This window comes from Gymnodraco acuticeps, unplaced genomic scaffold (genome assembly GCF_902827175.1).
Source record: "Gymnodraco acuticeps unplaced genomic scaffold, fGymAcu1.1, whole genome shotgun sequence".
NCBI lineage: Eukaryota > Metazoa > Chordata > Actinopteri > Perciformes > Bathydraconidae > Gymnodraco > Gymnodraco acuticeps.
The window spans coordinates 849,993-875,940 of record NW_022992287.1 but is presented as its reverse complement, the minus strand read 5'-3'; the positions used below and the strand labels follow the sequence as shown (position 1 = coordinate 875,940).

The 25,948-nt window shown below is 40.9% G+C and overlaps 2 protein-coding genes across 4 annotated transcripts in view; one reads left to right on the top strand and one right to left on the bottom strand.

The window, feature by feature from the left end:
• zhx2a (zinc fingers and homeoboxes 2a) overlaps positions 1–18,501 on the top strand; it is a 33,999-nt gene extending 15,498 nt beyond the window's left edge. For 2 of the 3 annotated variants that reach the window (XM_034207644.1, XM_034207642.1), the window contains exons 2-13: positions 7,029–7,446; positions 8,305–8,985; positions 9,519–9,731; positions 10,007–10,249; positions 10,867–11,082; positions 11,272–11,356; positions 11,636–11,821; positions 13,230–13,639; positions 15,566–15,812; positions 15,921–16,089; positions 16,415–16,534; positions 17,196–18,501. In XM_034207644.1, coding sequence (XP_034063535.1) covers positions 7,354–7,446; positions 8,305–8,985; positions 9,519–9,731; positions 10,007–10,249; positions 10,867–11,082; positions 11,272–11,356; positions 11,636–11,821; positions 13,230–13,639; positions 15,566–15,812; positions 15,921–16,089; positions 16,415–16,532 — 2,661 coding nt within the window. In that variant the 5' untranslated portion in view covers positions 7,029–7,353 and the 3' untranslated portion in view covers positions 16,533–16,534; positions 17,196–18,501. The remainder of the gene's footprint in view (positions 1–7,028; positions 7,447–8,304; positions 8,986–9,518; positions 9,732–10,006; positions 10,250–10,866; positions 11,083–11,271; positions 11,357–11,635; positions 11,822–13,229; positions 13,640–15,565; positions 15,813–15,920; positions 16,090–16,414; positions 16,535–17,195) is intronic. The other variant, XM_034207643.1, reaches the window with a different exon arrangement.
• Positions 18,502–19,230: 729 nt separating this feature from the next.
• On the bottom strand, positions 19,231–24,920 carry derl1 (derlin 1). The gene is made up of 8 exons (XM_034207645.1): positions 24,589–24,920; positions 22,715–22,826; positions 22,459–22,523; positions 21,724–21,750; positions 21,093–21,188; positions 20,932–20,984; positions 20,641–20,751; positions 19,231–20,051 (listed from the first exon to the last, which is right to left on the bottom strand). Exons 1-8 carry the CDS (start codon positions 24,739–24,741, stop codon positions 19,877–19,879), a joined length of 792 nt encoding a protein of 263 aa, XP_034063536.1. The 5' UTR covers positions 24,742–24,920; the 3' UTR covers positions 19,231–19,876.
• Positions 24,921–25,948: the final 1,028 nt, after the last annotated feature.

Here is a 25,948-nt window from a genome sequence, read left to right as displayed (position 1 = left end):
AAAATAAAGATACCCTTATTACTTATCGAAACTGCACATACAATATATCCGATTAAAGCTGAGACTCCACAGATTATTTAAGTATAGTATCTAAGCGATCCGATCTCGCAACAGGGGAAGCAAACACAGACATCACAACACGTACCTTTTACGGGAGATCGTCTCACCGTAGCTGTCAATCTGATCAAAAGACGTGTTCAATGGCATTAAAACGTGAAAGAAAAAACGCGGCTGAATCGGTTGATCCATAGGTTGATAATGTATCTGTGGCTTTGAAGCAATTGTTTATAATCCGTAATTCCATTTTAATGTAAAAATCGGAGCACAAAAGTTAGCTGCTAATGGTAGCTACCAGAGTGTATGCAGCTTCCGGTTTTAGCTACGCGTCACTCTCACTCCTTATTTGTTGGTGTGTGTAGAACTTCCCCTGCATGCACAGCAAACCACCAATCACAATCATTCTTGATCAGATCACAGCAGGCCCCGCCCCGCTAGTTTGCAGACCATCAAAACATTGGTAAAAAATGAGCGAGGCACAGGAGGACAATACCGGAGAGAATGAAGATTTACTTCCAAGAAGAAAAGCAACATCTGCCATCTGGAACTATTTTGGCCTATGGAAAAAACCTATGGATTAACCGATTCAGCCGCGTTTTTTCTTTCTCGTTTTAATGCCATTGAACACGTCTTTTGATCAGATTGACAGCTACGGTGAGACATCTCCCCTAGAAGCTACGTAAAGGTACGTGTTGTGATGTCTGTGTTTGCTTCCCCTGTCCGAGTTCAGATCACTCAGTGATGATACTATATACCTAAATAATCTGTGGAACCTCAGCTTTAATCGGATATATTGTAAGTGCAGCTACGATAAGTAATAATAAAGGTACTTTTATCTTGAGTTCTGAGCCAAAGTGCGTTAGCATTTTTCGCTCAGGGGTCATTTAGATGCTTCTTATGAGACTTGTGTTTTGTTTTGGTAAAAATGGTTTGTATCGTCAGTTAGCTGAGATTATTTCCGTTAATCTGGTATAACACATTAATAGGTTCTTAAATATTACGATCCCCTGAGACACTGTCGTGAAAAAAAAAGTAAAGTACCCGCCGGGACTTTGGGGTTTAACAGGTTAAAAAAAACGCAATATATACCGCAGGGGGGGGGGGGGGAAACCGCGATGTCAGTTTTTTTCAATACCGTGCAGCCCTAATCAGCAGTGACCCCGCTGGTGATTTCTGAAGCGTTTACGTGTCTGAAAAACTATGGTTGTTTACAAGTGGCTGAATAGGACTACAGAAATTGTCCAGGCCGTTTTACGTCATTACACCGAACACGTAAACACTCCCGCTAAGTTTGTTTCCCCTGTTCTGCTTGAAAGCAAGTACCTGCCTCCTGCAAACTGTTCAAACAAACGCTTCAACTTGTACCATTTACAATCTGTATGTTTGAATATGGATCTTAAATTGGCGTGACGTTGAAGCAGCGACCCTGCTGTAGTTCCTTTATAGCATAACGTTAGCATTTTGCTTCTTGCGACTAGATTTATGCTTCGAAAATTATAAAAGTAGGATAGACATGTGGATATTATCCGGCTGAACAAAACGTGATCCGTCTCTTAAATGTGTGTCAACCACAGACCTTATTTCGAGCTATTTTCCAACATCCTATGGAGAAATTGCATTGCGTTTTTGACGAAGGAACCGGAAGGAGTTTACATCCGGGTTTTAGGACGCGACACTGCGGTTCTCTTTTTCCCTTAAAAATGCGCTCGGACGAAATGACGCATGAAGGGTTTGGGGGGCCTCCCCCTAGGAAATTTAGATTTTTGCAGGTCGGTGCATTCACACCTAATAGTCCGTTTTCTGGTGCGCACCAGGGGCCTCATTTATAACGCCGTGCGTAGGATTCACGTGGGAAGGTTGCTTGCGTAGTAGAAATCCAAAAAATAGGTACAGACATTTTCCGATTCACCAAACACTAGGCTTGTGTGAGACAAGCGAGACCTGCGCAGACCTGCGCAATTTCGATCAACGTCTTGCTCGTGCGTTGCATGATGGTTAGTCATTTTGTCCGACTTGCTCTGGAGGCTCGCCTACATGAGACGTTGAAATCTCGCGGGACAAAGACGCCCGCAGCCTTGAGAGCGAGGCGGCGCAGTTCCTCTCCACGGGCTGCGGAAGCGAAATGCTTGATGGGAAACGACTCGCTGGTATCTCGAGCGGAGCGCTCATTGGTGGTTTTTTCCACGTGCTGGTGATGAAACTCTCCAATTGGCTGGGCAAAATGTTGTTGTTGTTTTGTGTCAGTTTTACATCGCCACTTCCATTCACATTTTTCATCATTGTTCCACAATATTTATCATCATTAAATTAATATCCATATATTTTATACTATACTTGCACTGCTTACCGTTTTCATACTTTATATATCTTAGCATATTCATACACACTGTTCATACTGCTCTCAGGCTGCTGTGTATATATAGTGTATTCATACCCCTCACTGTTTATGCATTCAATTCATTCTATATTTTATTCTGTAGATTGTGTACATTACTTTTCACTTTACTGCTTGTTGCACCACTAATAAGCTAAACTGCATTTCGTTGTCTCAGTACCTGTAATATGTGCAATAACAATAAAGTTGAATCTAATCTGGAGCAGGAACAAATGTATTTACTTAGTACATATCTGACATTAACGATTAAACACGTGTGCATTCTTTATAAATGCAAACCGAGTCAAGCCGACTCCGGAGGTGGCGGTATGCACCTTAAAGTTGTTTGCAATCCGCCAAAAAACCGAGAGAAGAAGAAGAAGAAGAAGACGAAGACGAAGCCGACTCCGAGCATGGACTCCGAGCTGTCCGACTTCAGGCGAGCTTTTTGAGACCTCCCCCGGCTGCGATCGGCTATTCTCGTCTACTTTCGAGGCGAGCCGCAACGCGTCTCAAACAAGCCTATTGCGTTCCTACGCCGGTTTCCCTTTTATAAATCACAATCGACTCGAAATGAGGTGCAGCTTTTGCGGGCTTCACGTAACGCCCATATTTGCCTATAAATAGTCAAAGAAACGCCCATTCATTCATTCATTTTGACTGACTGCATGAAGAAGATCGCAGGAAATGACGACAGAGCAGCTAAAAAAGACATCTCACACCGTGTCAGATTGTGGTTATTTTGGGGAGGTCGAGATAAATCATATTGTTTGGTGGATGCCGTTTGAACCAGAGTAGCAGCATGGAGGTCGGATCGTCACCAAAATAAATAAATAAGTGGTCCGAAAAAGGTTCATGACAAAACAAATACACATAGCCTTCCTCAGGCAGTGTGTTTGTACCGGGGACAGGAGACACCCCCTTGATGAGAGACTGTAATAAATGATCGGGGACTCCCTCCGGAGTGGAGTCATGACGACTGGATCTGAATTATGTTTTCGTATTTGGTGGTTTGTGTTCCAGCTGTCGATCAGCTGTGCGCAGCGTCTCCACTGCAGCCTGTGCATCTCACCCCCCTCCGCAGCAACTCTATATCCACCAGTTAAAGGAAATACAACTAATGTGTTGTTATATTAGCTGTACAATTTACCACATATGGTGTTCTTAGTTTCCATACCTCCTGTGTTTTATGAGCGACTTATCAAGTCTTAGCAAACGGCATAAAACATGATTAAATATATATAAAACCATGCTCGTACAACCTATAGAAATGCAAAACCGCATCATTTATGAGAAAACATTTCATAACATTAACACAACATATTCGAGGTGGTTTTAAATAACATATCCGTATTTATTTATTTCTCCAAGTTATGTTTTTGTGTGCACTGAGGAGTCTCAAACAGGCGTTTGTTTAATCATTTTAAGATTGGCTTTAATCAATGTTTGAAAATGAATTCTTCATATGATAAATGAGAGGTAACATTTTGTTTATGGTATTATTTCCACATATTTCTCTCCATTCTTCCTTCTGCCAACGGTGTCGCAGTTTCTCATCTCTCCCGTTGTTGTGCTTAGTGCGTACGCATGGGGTAGAGTTTGCGTGGAGGACCGCACGTTTTCCCATTGGTCAGACATTAAGGGGGTAAAAACGTCCGTTAAAAAACATAACACATAATGAGAGACGTTCTGCAGTAAGGAGGGGCGTTTCACCGACGATAGGTGTTCTTACTTTTATGTAGCTGACGGAGAATTTTTACTTTACACGACACTGTTCAACACTTAATTCTGCTTCACTCTTTAACTAAACAACCGCGGATGTCTTGAAAGACTCTTTCGCTAAAGATTTTTGAAGACATCCGCGTTCTTGTGACACGTAAATATACGCTTCCTCACCAGGAATGAACCGCTCCAGAGTTCGCAAGCAAGCGCTCCAAGACCACCTATTTTAGCGGACCAGAGTCCGGTTGTTTAGTTCACTTAAGAGGTCTCGGACTGTGTTCACACCGACCCAAATGAACCGCACCAAGTGGCTAAACGCACCAGGGTTCGATTCAACCGGACTATACAAGGCAGGTGTGAACGCACCCTGCTGTCTGGTGCATTCTCTAGACTGAATTATAAGATGAACCACCACAATATTATATTGTAAAATTTCAATTTTATTCTTAATTTCACTTGTTTGTTTGCATGAGTTCTTGTTTGTGTTTGCTCGCTTGCATGCCCTGCATAGCTATAAGAAATACTTAAGTTTCCATCTGATGAAGGCAAATGCCTTTCCAGATGTAAAAAAGTAGAAAACATTGTATTCAGTTATAACTGCCAAAACAAACACTATTATGGCCCCTGTTAAAAATGTTTGTAATCTACTGTTAGTCTGGGAGACCTCGAGTACACTGGCCGGCTTATTAAAAATTAAGAATTGGCAAGAGGTCGAAACCACCCTGAAATAACTGCTTTATACAATTATTAATTACAAACAAATTGCTCATTCAGGGTGGTCATGGAGTACTTGAATAATGACCTGCATGTGAAAATATTATTGCATTTCTGAGACTGCAGCTCAGTCTTTCTTTTCTTCTTTCCAGGTTGTTCACCTTGCTTTGGTGGACTAAGAAACATTGTAATACACTGACTTTTTAAATGATTTGATCATTAGGTATTGTGGTTGCATTCGATTCATTGTCCGGGTAGTATTCATTGTATAGAAATCGTATTGACCGGGCCAGCCCGAACATCGCAAAGTTGGTCGAACTAATGCCTCCTCAGTAATTTACACAGTGCCTGTAAACCGGAGGAGAACGCTGGCATTTCTCCTCCTACTTGAAAGACTACGGAGGGATAGGGTCTGCAAAATTAGTTTGTGTGTGTGTGTGTGTATATATATATATATATATATATATATGCTCTGACCGTTCCACATCTGCCTGCCCGACCTTATGTTACGGCTGCGCCGCGTCAAAAATAGGATTCATCCTAATTTTAGAGGAGCCCTGTGCCGAGGCGCTTCTGGGACGCTTCTGAGCCGCAACGTGCTGCGTGTGGTGGAATAGCACCCATTGACTAGAGTTGCCGCGATCTTTGCGAACGCCGCGGCACGGCCGTAACACGACGCAGACGGACCCGGTGGAATCTAGGGGTCAGATTTTATATTAAAAAAAGGGTTTTACAATATTACCTTTTAGTTTGTTTGACTACAATTAATTTGTGGGTTTGCATGCATTCCGGTTTTGTATTTGATTGTTTTGCACAATATAAACACACACAAATAACAGCTAAGAAATCAGAAACCGTGCAGGAAGAGGCAAAGAACCCAGTGGGCTTTGTTCGGCCCCTCCACCTCAAGAGTGTTAAAAAAACAAAAGATCAATATATGATCAATAGCTTGAATTCAATAATGATGGCAACCTTTTTTTAAATCACACATAAAACAAGTAGCCTATCATACAGTGGTTGAATAGTTTTTCAGGCATTTATCTAGGCTAAACCGAGTTCCAGTATTTTGTAAAGAATGAAAATCTATTCCAGATTTGTGTTCCCCTAAAAGCAGATGGAAAATGAATTTGAGTTAGACACTTCACACCCTGCTCCTCTCCATCAGCCTGAACAAACAAACGCTCATTAACAGGGCAGGGTTTCTTGTGCCTGGTGTAGGATTTCATTTTATTTTCAGCGCCAGTGTTGTTGTGCTGTATGTCAGTCGACCACCTGTAGACCATCTGCTTTGCAATGTTTGTTTGTTTGCTTCCTCTGACCTTCCTCATTTTTAGCAATTGTTTGGCCTTGGCAAAGTGTGTACTCTACCACCTCCTTTTGGATGGTGGCACGCTGCAGACCCACATGGGACCCCGCTGAGCTATAAACCAGCCTGTTGTCTTTTCTTGACACGCTCAAACCAGCTTGTTTGGTTCCTGCTGCAATACTTACCAAAGGCACACAAACAGGGTATCTAAGGTCGCGTTCACACCAGGCTTGTTTGGTACGGTTGAATGGAACCCTGGAGCGTTTAACTGCTTGATGCGGTTTGTTTGGGTTGGTGTGAAGGTAAAATAAGAGGATACAAAAAAAATTGTATTGACCTAAGCTTTAAGTTGCTGGAGAAGTTTGAAAGCTGAATTGTTTTGATTTGCACCGTATTTTCTTAATGCTACATTTAGTTGAAAAAGTGTAAATTAGGTTAATCACTGCCAGTCTAAAAGGTCCAATGTTCACTTATTTTTCACATTTTCAGTAAAGACTTTCTTCAAATGTTATTTGTTTACTGATTTATTGTTTGATATTGGCTCAGCAAGGGTGAATGGAAAGCTAGATCTACCTCTACGACAAAGGAAAATATAACAAAGCTAAATGTTTCACTTATTTCATCGACCTTCTGCAGAGTGCTGTCCAGAAACACACATTTTAGTTGTTTAAAGCACACTTGCATCATATTAATAAGGGATTGGAGCATCTGGTAAACCATTGTAACAGTATGTGCTTTGTAATTTACCTCAGCTTCAAGGTTCGGAAAAAGCTTGGAAAGTGCTTGAATTTCAGTTTTGAAAAGGTGTTGGATAATCAGTTTTTCCCTGCTTCTTCCCTTCTTTCTTCCACCCAGGTAGCATCCTGTCATGAAGTTCCTGGAGGTGGTCCAGCACTGGAGCTGACACTGTCAGTGAGCCCGACACGACACCAGAACCATCCGTACCAGACCCCCAACTTCCACTGCCCCCCTCTCGCTCCAGTCACTAAGACTGGCTGCTCCCCCCGTCCCAGACACTGTCTTGTTTTCACTTCCTCTCTGAATATCAAGGAGAGCCCTCGCCTGTCTCTTGGTCCCAGTACAGGTCAGGCCTCCTGTCTAGTCTGCAGACCTTTTCCCACCCTCCTGTGATAGCATTCCCCTCACTGGCAGCGGTCCACCCAGACCAGGATCCATCATCATGTCCAGCCGACGGAAGGCCTCCACCCCCCTGATGATCCGCCCAGAGCAGACCATGGTGGAGCTGGATGACGACACAGACGATGACATGGAGGTATACTTTAACTTTGCTTATAGGATCAACTAAATAAATTAAATTCATGTGTAATATTTTGAATATTTGATTCAGAGCTTGTTTTTATAAGCTTGGTATATTACTAATACAAACCTTTATATGCTATGTAGATATCACAAAGGTATGGATAACCTTAAATTTCTAGTAGTAATTGTATTATAACATTATGAGAAATGAATGATAAAATAATATAACAAATGTAAAAAAAAAAGAAAGCTATCCGGACCTGGGGGGACAGAGCTGCCCCCTCCCTCTGGAACTCACTCCCACAACCCATCAGAGACTGCACTGACCTCACCACCTTCAAAAAACTTACAAAAACTCACCTCTTCAATCTGGCTTTTAATGTGTGATTGTTGTTGTATTGCTTGATTTTAATGTGACTTTAACTATATTTATTTGTTGTTCTTTTATTTTATTTTTAATTTTTTTTTTCACTATCTCTGTAAAGCGACTTTGAGCACCTGTAAAAGCGCTTACAAAATACATCTATTATTATTACTAAACTACATATTTAATTAGGTATGGTTTGCAACTCAAAAGCTTACTTAAGGAAGAATTGTGGCTCTTAATTTTCAATGCAACTTAATGTGATGAAACTATATTAAATATACACCGAATAAAATTGTGGTTGCTGGGAAAGAAAACTGTTGAAAATATCAATAAAAAAAATGTATCAACTCTCTACATGAATGCATATTGGAAAGGGTTTTTGAGATGTTCATTACAAAAGAATCCATGAATTATATAAATACTTTTTCAAGAAAATCCATGACATGAATTGGGAAGTCTTTTTTTGTATATATCCATTACATCTGTAAACTGCCTTCTTTCCAGACAACAACGGAGAACCATTCTGAGGAGAGGCCTATGGAGACAGATCTCTCAGCAGAGACGGAGCCCTCTGTGGAATTAGACCTGACGGGCTCAGCCCCCGACCCTCCCCTGCCTCCAGACAAACCCCAAGCTGAGCCCCCCGACCTTTCCAAGCCTCAGCGCAGACAGCAGGGGGGCTACGAGTGTAAATACTGCCCCTTCTCCACACAGAACCTCAACACTTTCAAAGAACACGTGGACGTCAACCACCCCAACGTCATCCTCAACCCCCTGTACCTGTGCGCTGTTTGTAACTTTAACACAAAGAAGTTTGACACCCTGACGGAACACAACGAGAGGTGTCACCCGGGGGAGAGCAAATTTAAATTCAAACGCATCAAAATGAACAATCAGACAATCCTTGAACAGACAATAGAAGGTTTCAGCAACAGTGCAGTCATCTACAACACATTTTCTGGCAAAGGGGACGACCTCAGCGCTCTGCCGCTTGGCAAGCCCACCTCAGTGAAGATCGGTAAACCAAAAATGTCGTCGGATAATAAACGGACAGATCTGGCGAAGAAACCGATCACAGCGTTCGCCGTGAACGTCCCGCTCATCATCCCAGAGTCGACTCTGCTCAAAGCAGAAGGCCTTTCACACATCATGCCTTCCCTACAGCGGCCTCTCAGCTACTCTCAGGTAGGACAGGAAGCATCATTTCCTCTGACTTACCATCCCTTTATATTCTGAGGCAGCTTTTAATAGTAGAATGGTTTTTCGTCAAATCCACCTTTTTATTGTTTTGCTGGTAATGCTTTATTTTATGGGTCTCTTATTTCCTAATTATTTTCCTGACTACAATAAAGTAATTTAGTGCTAATTATAAAGAGAAATAAAACGGTGTTCAGTTTGTGCACCTCAATTTATTAATTCCACATTCTTTTATTCAGAACAAAGCAGGTCAGCCGAAAAAATCACAAGAGAAGCATAAAATCTAACAATTATAGAGAATAAATTAACCAAATTATTCGTTTTAAGAGGACATTTTAATTTGGTATGAAAACATTATTAGGAGATTACATTAGAGACTCAAATAAAAATGTTGGCATTGTTTTCTTTTTTTTATATGCACAATGCTACATTCTTTCATTCTTTGTGACCACAGTTCTTCTTTATTATTGTTTTTAATGTGAAAAAGCCATTTAGTCCCCATTGACCTTGTATTCTTTCAGGTTCCGAAGATCGCAGTGCCCCTCAACACAACCAAATACAACCCTTCGCTGGACGACAACCTGACGCTCATCTCTTCCTTCAACAAGTTCCCCTACCCCACGCAGGCGGAGCTCTCCTGGCTCACCGCCGCCTCCAAACATCCAGAGGAGCAAATCAAAGTCTGGTTCACTACACAGAGGCTCAAGCAGGGCATTAGCTGGTCTCCTGAGGAGGTAGGAATTAGAGAAATGATGAACATTAGAGGCAATTTAATTGTTAAGCCTCAAGTGAGGTTTATTGTATTTTACCAGTTATTTTTCAATCTCTGAAGCTTAATAAGGTATCATCTGGTCTACCAAATACTAACGTTTTCTAAAGCATTACAAACTGCTTGATTTAGGATAAGTTGAAAAGAATACAGGTTACTGCAGATAATGACTATAGCAGCCATAAATATGGATAAGATTATTAAATACAATTTATAACAAGTGCTTTCCCTTTATCTCAGGTGGAAGAATCCAGGAAGAAGATGTTCAACGGTACCATCTCCTCTTTGCCTCAGACCTTTACCGTGGTAGCTCCTCAGTTCAGCTCTAACATGTCTGCAGCCTCTAAAGCTATGCAGGCGGCAGCCTCCGTCCTGCAGTCTCTGCCCTGCCAGCTGCTGCGACAGACCAGCCTGGTGCTGACCCCTGTGGCCAACGGCTCCACGATCACCTGCGCTCCGCTGGCCCTCACCGTGGCTAACCAGGTACAAAACCCAGAAATGTTAATGTTTTGGAATAGTCAGAAGTTTCTGCTCAGAAGTTTCCTCAACATTAACGCTAGCTAAATGTATGTCTCGTGTTGATCCAAACTTTTTTTTGCAGTCATTCTATCATCTTATTAGATATGTTTGCACTATGCATAAAACCATTTGCTACCTCTGCATTCGTTGGTCGTGTATTTTTAATTTAATTATAATCAAGCAGTATAAATACTACTTAAATTGAAGGAAAATATCCATCAACCCTTAATCTGTGCAGTAAAGACCCTAAACATTATTTAGCAAAAAATGGACGCCCCATATTTATATATATTTTTCTTTAATAATGTATATTTGACCTATTGTAGCTTTTAAAACCGAAAAAATATATATTATTTGGTTATTTTAATCTTTTTTTTCTTTTCATTAATTGTATTTTTTTGTTAGATTGAATTTATCTATATGTACATGTAAGCGTTGATAGAATTGCTTTTATTTGATTATTAAAACTATACATGGGACAGGGCTGTGTAAGAGTAGAAACATGGGGGTTGTACCGCATCTATCCGACTATCTGTATTTTATTGCATTGACTTGAACACCTTCCTTTATAATTACCGCAGGTGGCACAGTCGCTCAAAAGACCCCTTTCCTCCCCTGGGATCACTACGGACAGTAAACGACCCTCCATCATTCAGACCATCTCCGTGCCCATGGCAACATCCAAGCTGGCGTCGCCCAAAGTTCTGAGCTTCACCGTGGACCCCAACAAAACAGCTGAGCAGCTCTCAGTGCTAAGGGCCAGCTACACACAGTGTCCTTTCCCTGAGGAAGATGAGGTAAGAATAAGTGAGTGAAAGGACATTTCTTGCAATGCGTTAGAAGATAAAAATATATTTGAGTGATTTTTGGTATTCATATTTTTGTAGCTGCTTTTAATTTCGAATTTAGTGCTTTTTCTTTTTCTAAAACACATCACTGTTAAACCCCCACACTTTATATTTCATTTTCTGTTGCTCATGTTAAAGATCTACAGGCTGATAGAGACCACCGGGCTGTCCAGAGGAGAGATAAAGAAGTGGTTCAGTGAACAGAGGCTCCTTAATCTCAAAGGTATGTGATATCATCAGTGTCACCAATCTGAAATGATAAAATACCCTGCCTGTATAAAAAAATCTGCCATCGTTCTTTTTGTCAGAAACAAGCTTATTTTGGTTCTCAGAGGAAGGGTTTTATTGTTAGAAACAAATGTACAGGAAAGCAAAGTTTCCTAATCGTGGTCAGTAGTCTGTTGATAATGTATTTTTAAGTGCCGTTTCATTTAGCTAAATAAATGACCCGTTTTGGCCCTTCCATATTTTGGTTCTTCAGTCTCTCTCTCTGTCTCTACAGGCATTCCTCCCCCTCCGGTGCTGGTGAAAGCAGAGGTGACCCCAGCACCTAAAGACGGTGCTGTGAAGAAGGCGGTGCCCAGCCACTTCCCCCTGCTGGAGAGGGTGAAGGGGAAGTCTTCAGAACAGCTGAAGGCGCTGGAGGAGAGCTTTCAGAGAAGTAGCACGCCGACAGAGGCGGAGCTAGGTAAAGACTCTCCACTGAACTCCTCACAAGGCAATGAGTTTAATCATATAACACAGTGTTGGGATGGAAAGAGTCAAGGAATTGGTGTAAGCTCAGTCTTACTTTGGTTTGTTGGATATTTAGTTTAGTTTATTTATTTATAGTGTCGTGGACAGTCCCCATCGATGAACTGTCACAAAAACAGTAAATGGAGCAGCTTTAGCCGACATGGCTAATTTCCAGCTGTTGTCCCCGGCCAGATGGTAATAGACACCCTTAAAATCATAATATATCTACAGCATTAATTGTAAAAAATATAAAATAAAAAGGATGAAAGACAAGTAGATACAGGCGTAAGGATAAGAGAGGATAAAAGAGAACAATAAACAACACACGTTACTATATACAGTACATGTCACATAGAGCACATAACAGAAACGAGGGGCAACATCCATGATCACAACATGTAACACTCACGCCATACTCAACACAGACTAGTGTGTGCAGGTATAGTTCTCAGTGAACCATGTTCACCAGCCCGGCTCCAATATATCACAAGAGTGGCAAGAAAGAGAGAAGCGATGGGATTTAAAACATATTATATTATTACTTTGAATAGCATATGGATTGGTTTAGGTGAGTTGGGTTGTTTTCAACTGCAGTGATCAAAACATTTCCAATAACAGAGCGTGGTAAAGTCCAAATTACTGAGAAAATAAATGTTATCTTTTCCAAAATTCACAACCTGTATTTACGTAAAACAATATAATGCTACAGCCAATATTTAATTTATTTAAGCATTTCAAAAACGAAATGTTCATCAAAACTGTTGCTCTGCGAGTATTAAGGAGGTGCACACCTGTATTAACCTTGGGGTCTAGCAGCGCCGTTAATTGTAATTACGTAACTGATTATTATTTTTCTTTATTTCCTGATTGTCCCGGCATTAGAATCAGACTTTGGGTTTGAGATGATAGCCTTCCTGCAAGTTAGTAGCTAATGAAGCCAGATATGTTTTCAAAATCCATTTAGAATGTACATTTCCTGAGAATAAATATAACGGAAGATTTAAAGAAGCTACTAAAAACTTCCTGTCTGTATAAATTGGGTGGAAACCAGGTAGTTAGAAAAGCAGTGGGTTGTGTTCTTGTAAAGTGTTGGACCCTCACTTCATAACTTGGAATTGAAAATTACTTTAAAAATGCCAGTAGTGTTTCTTCTATTCATACAAGTTCTTAGCATGTGACTTAATTTTCTTTAAGCTCAGAGGAGCTGCGGGGCTCTGGTGGGTTCCTGCAGACAGGAATAGCAGAAATGTTTTTAATGAGCCCATGTTTAAGTCCCCCTGAGAGAGAATGAATTCCCAGGTTTCTGAGGTAGCCTTCCACTCGGTGTGACATCTGATCCTCTGAACTCTGTGCTGTTGTAGCCCTGCTGGCCCAGGAGACCCGGCTGTCCCACACGGAGGTGGACTGCTGGTTCTCAGAGCGCCGGGCGCTGAGGGACAACATGGAGAAGGCTCTACTCTCCATGTCTGCCAAGAGCACGGAGGAGCGGCCGGCTGCGCTGCTGAACGGGGCGTCGCACGGCTGGAAGCCTCCTCGCTCCTCCCCCCATCCACCTGTCCTCTCCCCTTCCTCCTCCTCCTCCTCCTCATCGTCGTCCTCCTCCCCTCCTGTACTCGCAGCCTCCTCCCCTCAGCCACCCACCCTCTCCTCATCAGCATCCCCTCCCATCCTCACTTCATCTTCCTCCTCCTCTTCTCCCCATCCCCCAATCCTGTCTGCCTCCACCAGCCCGGCTCCAATAACCAGCTTCTCCCTCGGCCTATTAAGAGAGGTGAGAACAGCAGACGCAGACATGTCTACATCAGCACTTATTAGAAGAAAATGTATTAATATCTGACACAAATTAAAACTTTGAAAGGACCATGAAAAATCAAAAATACATATTTGTTCCCGTTTAGATGTATTGCTATGTATCAACAAAGTACACCTGCCTTCCATTGAGCAGGAGCCCTTTTAAAATGGGTTCCTTCATAAAACTGCTCACAACAAGGTCTGCAGATTATCTTTAATACTCAGGTCATGATTTATGGAAAGAGATATTGTTGTTGAGTTTTTCAAATGTATTTCTTGGACGCCTTGACAACCACAAGCAGCTCCTTCTGGATCCATTATACTGAGAAAAGGCAGACATTTCCACGGCTGATTTCTCAAAAACTCTGCAATTCACCCAACAACAATCTACATCTACAGAGGGCCCTTCAGGAAAAAGGGAAATGTGCCTTTTAGATCTTGGGATGAAGTGTGTTTTTATGAGCTTGAATCCTTTACGAGTGCAGATGGGCTGCTAATGGTATCAGTACATTAATGAGTTGTCACTTTTAAAGAGATAAATTAACAGGACATGGCACTTTTTGTGCGTGAGAAGATGTGTAAAAGTAATTAAACCTGAGAACGTATAGTGCTGGTGCCTGAGAACAATCTGTGTGATTGACAGTGTTATGACCTGGCTCAAAAGGCCACAACAAAAAGGAGACACACCATATCCACGTTTAACAAAATATGTTTATTTAAGCAAAACATTCAAATCAACCAAATTAATTCAGTGGTATCAGTAGTGTAAATGCAGGGTGAGGATTGTATGGACATGTGTGAGAGTGTTGAAGTGCACAAAGTGAAGCAACTGAAGAAACTCATAGCATACTCAACAAAACCGGGGTGCCTGCAGGGAGAAGCAGAGGGAAGACAGAGAGGAGCAGAGGCTTTAAATAACTGCAGGGCATCAGACCCAGGTGCCCTGCAGTTACTGCAATCAAGGAGGCTGGATGCAGCACAGCCACACCCTCTCCAGATGAACCCACAGGGGCATCACAACAGTAAATGATGAGATGTGCTGGTACTTGGATGTGAGAAGTGAGATATCACAGTAGCGTGATGACAAGGTCATATTTGACAAACTCAGGAAAAGGAGCTGAATAGTGTTGTGGTTATAGAAGTGCAGTATCCCATAGGATTACAAAACCTATACATGGAACGTATATCCATGAGAAGTCTCTTGAAGAAGCAGCACTTGTTTTATGCTCTGAAACACAGACTGCCTCTGCAATGTGTTAATACATACATGCATTTCTACAACTGGTAGAATATGAAGTACTTTGTAATACATATTAATGCATTATTTCTCCTACCACCAGGTGATTTTAAATAAGATTCTAAAGAAATGCAATAAATCTTCTGATGATCCTGAATTTCTGTATTCCCTTTCTCGCTGTTCATCCAGCAGATATTGAGATATCTGTATTCCCAATAGCTTGTATTAACACATTGACTTTGTTAAACAGTTAAAGGAATATATTCCATGACGAATTGAATAATATTCTGAATACAGTAATCAGAATCTGCCAATATATATTAGGCTATGTATCTGCTGATTGCAGCTAAGTGAGGGTGGGGCAGATATTTTAATATATTTCTAATATCTCTCTAATACATTTCGCTTGTGTTATTTTTCAACGTTTAAAAAACAGGTAACATTAAGGAACATTCAGGGGTCTCCCTGATATTTTCTGTGTCGTTAAAGGTGCTTTGCGTAAAGAGGCCCTATTACGCTTTTTAAGGTTTTCTCTTACCTGTAGTTTGTTATTTAGGTTTGAGTGCTGCAGCACAGGCAGAATGAGAAGCACACAATACAAATATGAACCTGAAAATGAGCATGACATTTCCTTTTAAAAACAATTGATGAGATAATGTGTCTCCGCAGGTGTTCTGTCGGACCCAGTGGCCGTCTCCTGAGCAGTACAGCCAGCTGGAGGTCCAAATGAGCCTCGGACGCACCGACATCGTCCGTTGGTTCAAGGACCATCGATCTGCGTTGAAGAACGGTGAAACTCTGGAATGGATGGAAAGTTTCCAGAACCAAAAGCTGGCAGAGACGCAGGAATCAGCCCAGGAACAGAACGGCCAGAGTTCTGAGAAGAGGGATTCCTTGGAAGTCAAGGCTGTGAAAGGTGAGTGTTTGGCTGAGGGTAGAATAATTGTTTATTTTGCGTGCAGTGTTTTATACCCATGTTTCACTTTGTGTTTTTCGGGTGTGCATATTTTCTCTTCTACAACAGTCGGTGCAGTGGAGGAGGCCTGTGAGAGCGCAGCTGCTGCACCGGAGCACTCCAAGCTGTCCGACCAAGATAAAGTGCAGTGGTTGACGGACAGATTAGCCCACAGTGTGACGGACCTGAGCCGGACCAGACCGGACCAGACCAGCTCCAGCCCTGCTGACAATGGAAGGTGGGTAGAGAGAGGGAAAGCCATCGCTTACCCTACACTTCTTTTTCTAGTGTAATGTTATACAGACAAAAAAATATCAGCTCACTGCCAATTTTAGATTTTTTCTTTTTTAAATGGATATCACAGGAGTTACTTTTTTTTTGTGTGAAAACAGTCTATCAATACAGCACCATATGGGTAAGTTATGGATACACTCTTAGCATGTGTTATTTGTTGCATCAACTTAATATTTAAGTATGGTGTATACAGCCTTCACAGAAGCATTTAATGTGTTTATAAAAGTCTTTCTGGTTGTGTTTAAACTTTGCGTCTGTTCCCTTGTCAGGTGGGTAAAGGTGACCGTGGCAGTGGGGGAGGAGAGCGATGCAGCAGTGGAGAGACCGATGCTGGCAACAGACACTGAAGTCCTGAGCATGGAGCAGCCTGGGAGGGTCACTGGTTGAGAGTAGGTTGAAAAAAAGCAAATATTTGATTTGGTGAAACATTTCTAAAAGCACCAGGCGTTAATATTGCTTTGGATGGATTTTGCTTTTGTGTGTCTTGGCTTGAGAAAATTGAAAAATAAATGGTGAACTGTTCCTTTAAAATGCCACAGCTGCAGCCTCCAGCTACCCAGGAAGTTATTAGGTGGTAATTACCTCCGATTGGCCCTTCAAAAAAGATGGCATGCTGGGATGGCAGGATGATATTTGGACCCACACCATCATTAGCATTAAACATTTAGACACACACACACACACACACACACACACACACACACACACACACACAGTGCCAAAACGAGTATTTGAAAATGCAAATGCTAATTGGCTAATCTCATTTTTATTTCTACTCGAATAATGCATCCACATGGAAAACTATAATGCATTTGAGGAATATGGAAAAACATTTCAAGTTTTCATTATGATTTTAAAAGCCTCTTCTGGTGATTTCATACAAAACCAATATTTAGCCATTTCGGTTTTTTTATGAATTTCACAGCGACCATCCCACGCATTTGTTTAAATTTCAAATTTGTAACTAAAATGTATTTGATTTGATAATAGGTAGCAGTACAGTGATATTTACTCAGCCCATGTATTGATTCCAGTCTGGTTCTATTCCAGGTCCAGTCCAATCGAGTGTGGAAGGAACCAGTGATGTCTGCCTGTGATGTCATCACAAAGCGCCTGGGACTTTGTAGTTCCACTGTTAAAGCACTGACAGATGTGTGGGCAGATGCTGACATTAAGAGGAGTGCCAAAGCTGGACTTGATGCATTGTTCTTACTACTACACTTTTTCTTTTTTTTAAAGAAGGACCCTTGTAAATATTTTTCTGTATTACAAAAACAGTTTGTACAGTTTTACTGGGAGGGCAAGTTTTGTTAAATTTTTAAAAGAAAAATTCAAAGACTGGTTCCCCCAAACCTTTTTGTTGTTGTTTTAAGATCAAAGTGTATGATAGTGTGTTATTTGCTGAAAATCAGTCCTATTTTTTGAAAATCATGCACCTGCGGACTACTCACTGAGTAGTGTTTGATGGCACTTGCATATATCCCTGTGTTAGTGATAGATATTTACATGCTATGCCTCTTCATCTCAAACTGTTGGGAGACATTTCCGCTTCTCCTGCAGCGTCACCCTGACTCGCTCATAGAATTACGCTGACTAGGTGAAAATCAGTCAGACGTGCTCGAGGGACGCTAGGAGTCCTCGAGTTTCGGGCAATCGTAACACGATACAGAAATGATAAATCACATTGAGTGTCTGTGTTATCGCACCATGCTGCCTTTTTCTGCTCTTATCTGACATTTGCTTTCTGCCTCAGAGAGAACTGGTGAAGATTATTTCAGCTTATCACTTCTTTTTTCTATAAAAACTTGAAATATTCTTGAATGAAAGTCTTAAGCGCATGATAAAGCAACTTAAGCTCCAGTGATCTGTGAACACCCCTTGGCTTTTGCGGCTTTAGAACAGCCCTTGTGTTCAAATATGGATTGGGTTAAGTTGATTTCTGTACAGTCGCTTCAGAACACCTGACATGGTGGTTCATGAATCTCCACATTAACAAAGAGAAATGATCTGTGCTGTTCTCAAGAAAACATGCATTGGAATATCACAACTGGTATGAGCTTCTTGCACGTGCTTCAACAATTTTCATTTTTAACAATTCATTTTCAGAAATGATTTAAAAGGGATATCTGTGATTATTGGGTCAAATTGCAAGCGCTTGCAATATGTGCAGCAAAAAAAGTTGAACTGTCATTTGAACCTGGTTTGAACAGCAGGTGTATGGCTGTGCTGGCTGAATGTCTGCTGCTGTTTCTGAGATACTGTACATCTTATTGGCTAATGGGAACTGCTTGCATTTTTCATTTTCTACTTTAAGTCTGCTGTAACTCAATAAATACACAACCGACTACAAAACCGCCTTTGTGTTCCGGCTTAACTTGATTGCATCAAAAACGTTGGATTTGAACAAGGTACAGGAAAACTGACCGAAATTGCATCTTTTTTTTTTTTACAAAATTATCTTTGTGCAATTAAAGTTATACAGAAACCCTGAGAAAGTATAGATTTGGCATCTCTTCAAGAATGGCTTGTCACCGATATCTGGGTTTGTGCCAAGGTATTTTTGCATCTTCAAATCCTGATTTGTTTTTAATCAAATGCCTGAGCAGCTTTGTTTATTTCATCCAAGATAACACCCTTCTCTACCTAGGATTGTTGAGGCCTTTCCATGTATCTTCTGGGCATTATTCTAGCTTTATGTGCACTTGGTTTGAATGCAAATCAACACATTCAACCAATGGAGCTAATTTGCATCACCACATTAGCATAATGTCCAATAAAGCTATATTTAGTATTTCAAGCTGGAACTATTAGTCAATAGAGTATACAATGAGTTGATTAATCACCTAGTTTGATTATAGATTCAAGCAGTTTAAATGTGAGTTCCTTTTATGTTTTATGGTTGTTGAATTGGACAAAACAGTCTTTTTGGCCATTTTCTGACATTAATAGAACAATATTTGATAATGATTAATATATTGTACATGAAGGCAAAGTGATTTTCGACCAGCAGAACTGGCACATACCTGAAAATCCCAGTGTTGCATTCAGGGAACATGGATATTATGATAATCAAACTCAGACTCGATTGTCATTTCAATAAACAACTGTTATATTTACAAAAAAATCCCATCTTCACCGTATTTTGGTTGAGATCAAATCTTAAGACAGAGGCTTAAAAAAACCTTTTACACCCGTGAACAATCAGACCTAGAAACAGTGCTCTCTAAATAGCTCTGCCCATGTTCAGCTGAGAGCAGCCTCGCAGTGCGTTGGTAATTACAATGTAATCTGATACTGCATCACGGAGGGAAGGAGGGAGGGAGGGAAGGAGAGAGGGTGAGGAACACAAAATCAACAGCGTGCTGGAGTACAGCTGCAACATCTCCAATGTCAGGGTGGAAGGAGGAGGACAGACAGAAAAGGGGGAGTGGAGATCAAGAATCATCACATTAAAAAAACGATTTATTCATATTGCCTTCTATCTGCTTCACATGGACACATCCTCAGTAAGAGTAGAGCTGGCTGTTTGTGGTGAATTGGGCTTAAGGCCACAGTCTGAGTCCTGCCGTCTTGGGTATAAAGTGTGTGCCTTTTCAAATTCCCTCAAAACTAAACATGAATGTAAATGAATGAATTTTAAGTCAAGGTTTTCCCTCAAGCGGCAGAATGAGAAAAAGCACTTTAACCCCATAGCTTTGTTACTGGGAGTAAAAAGGGGTAAGGATGGTCTCTCATTCCCCCCCCAGGCGGAAGCCTTCGCCCCAGTTGTAACGTCCTCTTAATACTCCTCCTCCTCCCCCGCCGCCTCCTCCTCCTCCTCCCCCCTGTGGCTCCTGGACAGCTGGTCTGCTGGGGGGGACTCCGAAGCCCGACACGCCTCCCCTCCTGGTGGGGAAGTACCGATACCTGGGGAGAGGAGGAGAGACGTTGTAACGTTTCAAATCGAGGAAGCGGGTAATCTCACACAGTTCTGTTTGTTATGTGTAGTGTTACAGTGCAGGGGGGGGGCTGACCTACGTTTCTCCATCTAATGAAATCACTTCTTACATTTATTTTCAAAGCACAGATGGTTCAAGTTGACTTTTATATATATGTTTTATAATAGTGCTTGAGGTAATACAGAACAGCTCTAAAAATATTTAACCCTGTAAAAAAAGTTCTGTTATCCGTGTATGATCATCTTTGAATCCAGCCTATGTGTCTTGTGGCCACAAATAGTAATGTTAGTAATGTTAGTAATGTTAGTAATGGGGTAAACGGTAAAAGAGTGTCATTATGGTGTTATCAGAGGAAAGATATACTCCCTGTAACGCATTGAAATCTATCTTGCATTTTTCCATCTATCTTACATTGGTAACGATTAGCTACTCGTCATAACAGACCAAGTAAGGCTTTAGCAGCAGAGTTGAAATACGTAAAGGTGTGTTTACTTGTGTATTCAAACTTTCATGTCATTTAATGTTATTTGTTCATTCAACAGTTGCAAAACACTTACAAGAATTGAGGTGTGGAGAGCAGGGCGCGTCCCCCCAGGTCCATGGGGTATTTGAACATGAGGAAGAAGTACAGGTGACCCACCAGGTTCCCTGTCAGTTCATTTACGAACCTGCACAATACAGGAAAAGTTTAGCAAACCTCAGAAATAACATTCAGTTAAAACATGTCTAATGTGGCTTAACAGGCTATTCCCTACTTTGGACAACAGGAACATTCTGTATTCATTAAAAGACAATACATTTATGTTTGTACTACAGTACAGATTACTAATTTTTTAAATGTTACTTACGAGCCTCCGATAATGAAGTTGAAGGCCAGGATGACCCATGGTAGATAATGTGCCTACAGGAAATATAATGTATATGATTATTAGAATAAGCCTCACATTCAGGTAGTAAATATTGTGCTGAATAATGCTGACAGTCCAAACCACAAAAGGCCGTTACGCACCTTGAACCGTGTTCCGAACCAGAAGGACACGATGGTGTCTTTGTTGAACTGAGCCCAGACGTAGAGCACTGACATGATCAGGGGGATCATCAGCAGCTGGAAACATAAACAAACAATATGTTAATACAAACAGCATCAACAACACAGCTGTGTAATCAAAAACGTTATGGGTGGTTTATGAAAAGTGGCATTGAAAATGAAGGGCTTATTGTGAGAAGCCTGACAACCTAATTAATGCGTTTCATAATGCTTACACTAATATGATCAGATAAACTCTTTGTAAAGTAAAAATGACATCTACGATGCATTATGACTTCTAACATTTGCGAGAGGTGTTTCTTAGCTTACTTTTATTGCAATGCATTTAAAAAGAGCAAATGTTGGCAGGAATACTGTGCGTTTACTTAAAATAAATTGGATTGATTTGATGTGTGCAATAAGTGAAGCTCATGTTAATGTGTTACTTTGTGGTGCAACCTAAACTTTAAGTTTTAGTTAAACCTTCAGTTTAACTGTCCCTCTTTATTATGTGAGACTCAAGGGATAAGTGCAGACTATTTTTATGTTTTATATACAGTATATTGGTCATAATTTGATGTTGTGGTATAAATACAGAGAGGAGAATTCTCACCCGCATGTTCATCAGCATCCCGGTTATCTATAGTAAGAGTCAAGGTCAACACAATACAATACAGCTGGAGCCTTCAGATTAGAACAGCTGAGGACTTGAGGGTTGCCAGGTCCAATCCCAACATCGGCCGGCGGTCACCCTCCAATTCGGCCTCTCCACCTCCCACAACTGATTTCCCCCCCCCCCCCCCCCCCCCCCCCCCCCCCCCCCCCCCCCCCCCCCCCCCCCCCCCCCCCCCCCCCCACCTTTTCCCACAATTTGCCAGTCTCAATACAATCAGAACACTTGGTTTAGATTGAAGGAAAACAGGATCTTGTCCAAATTTGCCGCATACAATTTCTGTAACTAGGCGGGGCAAGCTGACAATGGAAGCTGAACACAAAGACAGCATTGAGATGTGGGCTGGGTTGTGCCGAGTGTGACCTAGATTAGGTTTCTCTGCTCTGCAGGGGTAGACTGACACTGGGCCACTGGCACAGAGCCACCCTGACATGGCACAGTGCTGCAGAGAGAAATGGGGGGGGGGGGCAGGACACCGATGAGATAGAAATGCAGCGGGGCTAATAAGGCAGCAGAGTGCTAGGATCGATGGTGAGGAGAAAACCAAGCTGTGACCTTAGAGGCTGAAGGTAGATTGCAATTCATCATTTAAAAACAGGAGGTTTTTAAATGATGAATTGATAAGTGTGACAAAAACAGTTATGGTGCTTTGTGGAACCAGTTTCAAAAGGATACAACAATGCAGATCCAGTTGAAGAGGAGCATGAAGATGTAGTCTGCAGGTCTGCCATCAAAAGCCCCTGGAGAAGAAAACAGAAAAAAGGTTTAGCAAGACAATTTGTGTGTGTGTGTGTGTGTGTGTGTGTGTGTGTGTGTGTGTGTGTGTGTGTGTGTGTGTGTGTGTGTGTGTGTGTGTGTGTGTGTGTGTGTGTGTGTGTGTGTGTGTGTGTGTGTGAGACTGCATGTGTGTAAGCACCGGGGCCAGGCTTACCTGTCTCTAGCCGACTAGAATAGTGGTAGAGGAAATAGAGATTGACCAGGTACAGGAACCCAGTATTAGGGGTTATTGGGAAATACAAGGTAGCAGTCAGTGGTCTCCAGAGCTGAAACAAACAGAAGAGACATAAGTATAATGTGGTCAGACATACACGCGCGCGCAAGGATCCAGACTTTAAAGGGTTTTTCTTGTAAGACAAATGACATCTCATGTGGATTGTAGATGATAACTTCTAAACAGAGAAAAAGTGGCGCCAGACTCCAGCTGGAGTTCCTCTGAACAGTGTTACCTCGCAGGTAGATTCAAAGGTTTTGTTTGATGCCGATCAGATCGGAATGTAACTGGTGGCCCAAGGGCTGAGCCTTTTCTGTGTTAAATAACTTTTAATCAAGGGATGTCATTACAATATTCGATAGAGAAAAAGGTATCTAGTGTAATTTTCAGTTGAAAATATTTGTTGAAATTCAACTCATCTTTTCAGTGCTTGAATAACCAAAATTGGCAAACCTTCTACGATTCTAGTTTATCAAATCTGAGGAAGTATTTATTTTCTGCGTTGTTGTTGTTGTGTATCAGTTTAGGTTGGCTGTAACCACATGGAAGCACTAGATTTGCTAAAACTCTTGTGAGACCTGTTGCCCGACACCCTAACCTTACCTCAACCATCTAAAGGTCAATGCCAAACGTAACCATCTCTGAAGAACTTTTGCAAGTCAAGGGTTACATTTGAAGATGTCCCCATGGACTCCCACATATTGTGATGGGCATTTTTGCATACGTTTTTCATCATACAGACTAAATTATTAAATTTCATTTAAAGACATATTGACCATATTCAGCAGCAATAATTTCACTTCTCGTTAATAACAGTCCATCCATATCCATAATATAATATAACAGCGTATAAATGAGAATTCATTGTTATTCTATATTCACTGATATTGTTCGTGGTCTTTATAGCATTTGAATTTGGAGAAAAAAAAACGTCTAACTATAGTAAGTTTAAAATCCGAGTTGAATATCCCACAGCTCCCCTCTGAAGATATATAAGACAGCATAATAGTGACAGTCGTACAAACTAAGGTGCATTTTAAACAGAACAGGTCTCAGCAATCTTTTACCATCAGATAAATAGCAGAGGTTTCCAAATTATAATTAGTGTATGAAGCGGGACTATAAAGGATATTCAGGAACTTTTAACATTGTTCTGACTTAACTACCATTTAGTTATATTGACATGTATCACGTTACATCATAACTAAGCGACAGTAGGCTATATCATATGGTTGAGTGTCAATGTCTTATTCGGCTGCCAAGTGGCAAAACAGTTACATGTTATACATATTATATTTAATGTGTTATTGAATAGTTCAACTTGAAGTCAAATGTATATTCATATTGCATCATATTCTAGGTAAGTTTGTCCGGATTCAGTGAAGATGCGGAGTGATATCAAAGTAAAAGCCTTCCCGCAGGGCTCATTTCCAAGTAGGAAAGTCCCATAATAATGATAACAACATACTTTCTCCGCATGCAAAGCTACAGCACCTGAACACACTGGTTTTATTTCAGCAAACATCGAAAACACTCCGGCTACAATACAACTTCTGGTTGGTAACTTAATATTTGTGTTGTAATGTTATATTTAACCCTAATTTCAGTGTTGCTAAATTAAGTAACAGTTTGACAGCATCCGGAAGTAATGAGCTCCTGCGTATCGCCCTCTCATTGGCTGTCACACAGCACGGCCTGCTCAGTTAGCCTAGCTAGCTACCTGCTAACTAATCGCTCACATCGAAAACAAAGCAACCATGGCACGTATCAGCTACTCCAACACACAAAGGTGAACACAAACAAGATACACTTACATGAAATCTGCTTATAACCAGCTCTGGAAACAGCATGAGATTCCTGAAATCAATCAATCCCAGTTTCCCAATAAAGGGAACAGCAATCGAGGCAGCAAACCAGGTCCGGGTGATGAAAGGGATGCTTCTGAACCAGTCCCCGAGGTCTGACATCTTCCCATATAATTACTGCCGAGTTATAACCATGAAACAGGAGCTCCTCTTGAACAATTAACAAATATCCCCTAAAACAATGCAACCCCCTCGCTGCTTTTAAATCAGAAGTGCTGCACTGCTAACTTTACATGACGTGGCTAATCACAGGAGGCTAGCTATACATAGGTAAAGTTTCCTGGATTCTAGCAGACACATCCGGTTCAGCTTTTCAGTTTAAGTTAAATCTATCCCTACTGGGCATAGCTTTTACTACAAGTGCTTCTACCACTAAAAATAAGAGCAATAGAAAAACAATTATTTGACAAAGAAGTGATATTCTTGGGGAAAAAATAATGTTAGTGAGAGGAAATTGAAGGCTTGCACCATTTATTAGGAACATAAGAAGAAACGTGTTTTTTTAAGCCTATAATAATGTATGCTAATGCATGTGTCAATTTTTATTTTTGTTGTATTAACCTTGATTTGGAAAGTAACTTGTTACTAAATAAATTGTGGAGTAAGAAGTACAACATTTGCCAACAAAATGTATTGGAGTAAAAGTATAAAGGAATATCATTTGAAAATACTTAAGTCAATAACAAGTATCTCAATTGTTTTATTTAAGTACAGTTGCTCACAGTAAACTTTACTTTTCTTAGAGTTAATTGACAGTTTTGTCTGTCTTCTTACCTTGTTCATATTGGTTCACATAAGTGATAATAATCATTGTATTGTTCAGAGGGTTGTTGACATACTAACTTGACAATTCTTGCAAGTACTTTTGATGAAGTCTTATACGTTTTTCTTCTCTTAACAAAATAATTTAAAGTTGTTAGTTTATGATCTTTTATCATTATTAAGTTATTTACACGATTATTCATATCATATTCGTATCATGCACTTAGTTTGAAAGACACATTTTACAACCGGATGTCCTTGTATTATCTCACACCAACACCTTTGTTTGTTTTTGCATTATTCTAGCACTTCCTGTGAAAGTCACAAAAGCTCACACTGGACCAATCAAAAGGCAACAAGCAACAGAAAGAGGCGTGCCCACGCGACAGTTTACTTTCCCCACAGCAACCACCTGTGGAGGGCTCGAGCCAATGTAGCGGAGAATGTGAAACATGTCAATAAGACGACAAATAAAGCCCATTAAGAATCAATAATGATGATAAATATCAATTTTAATGAAACTTTATCATGATTTTACTTTACTTCA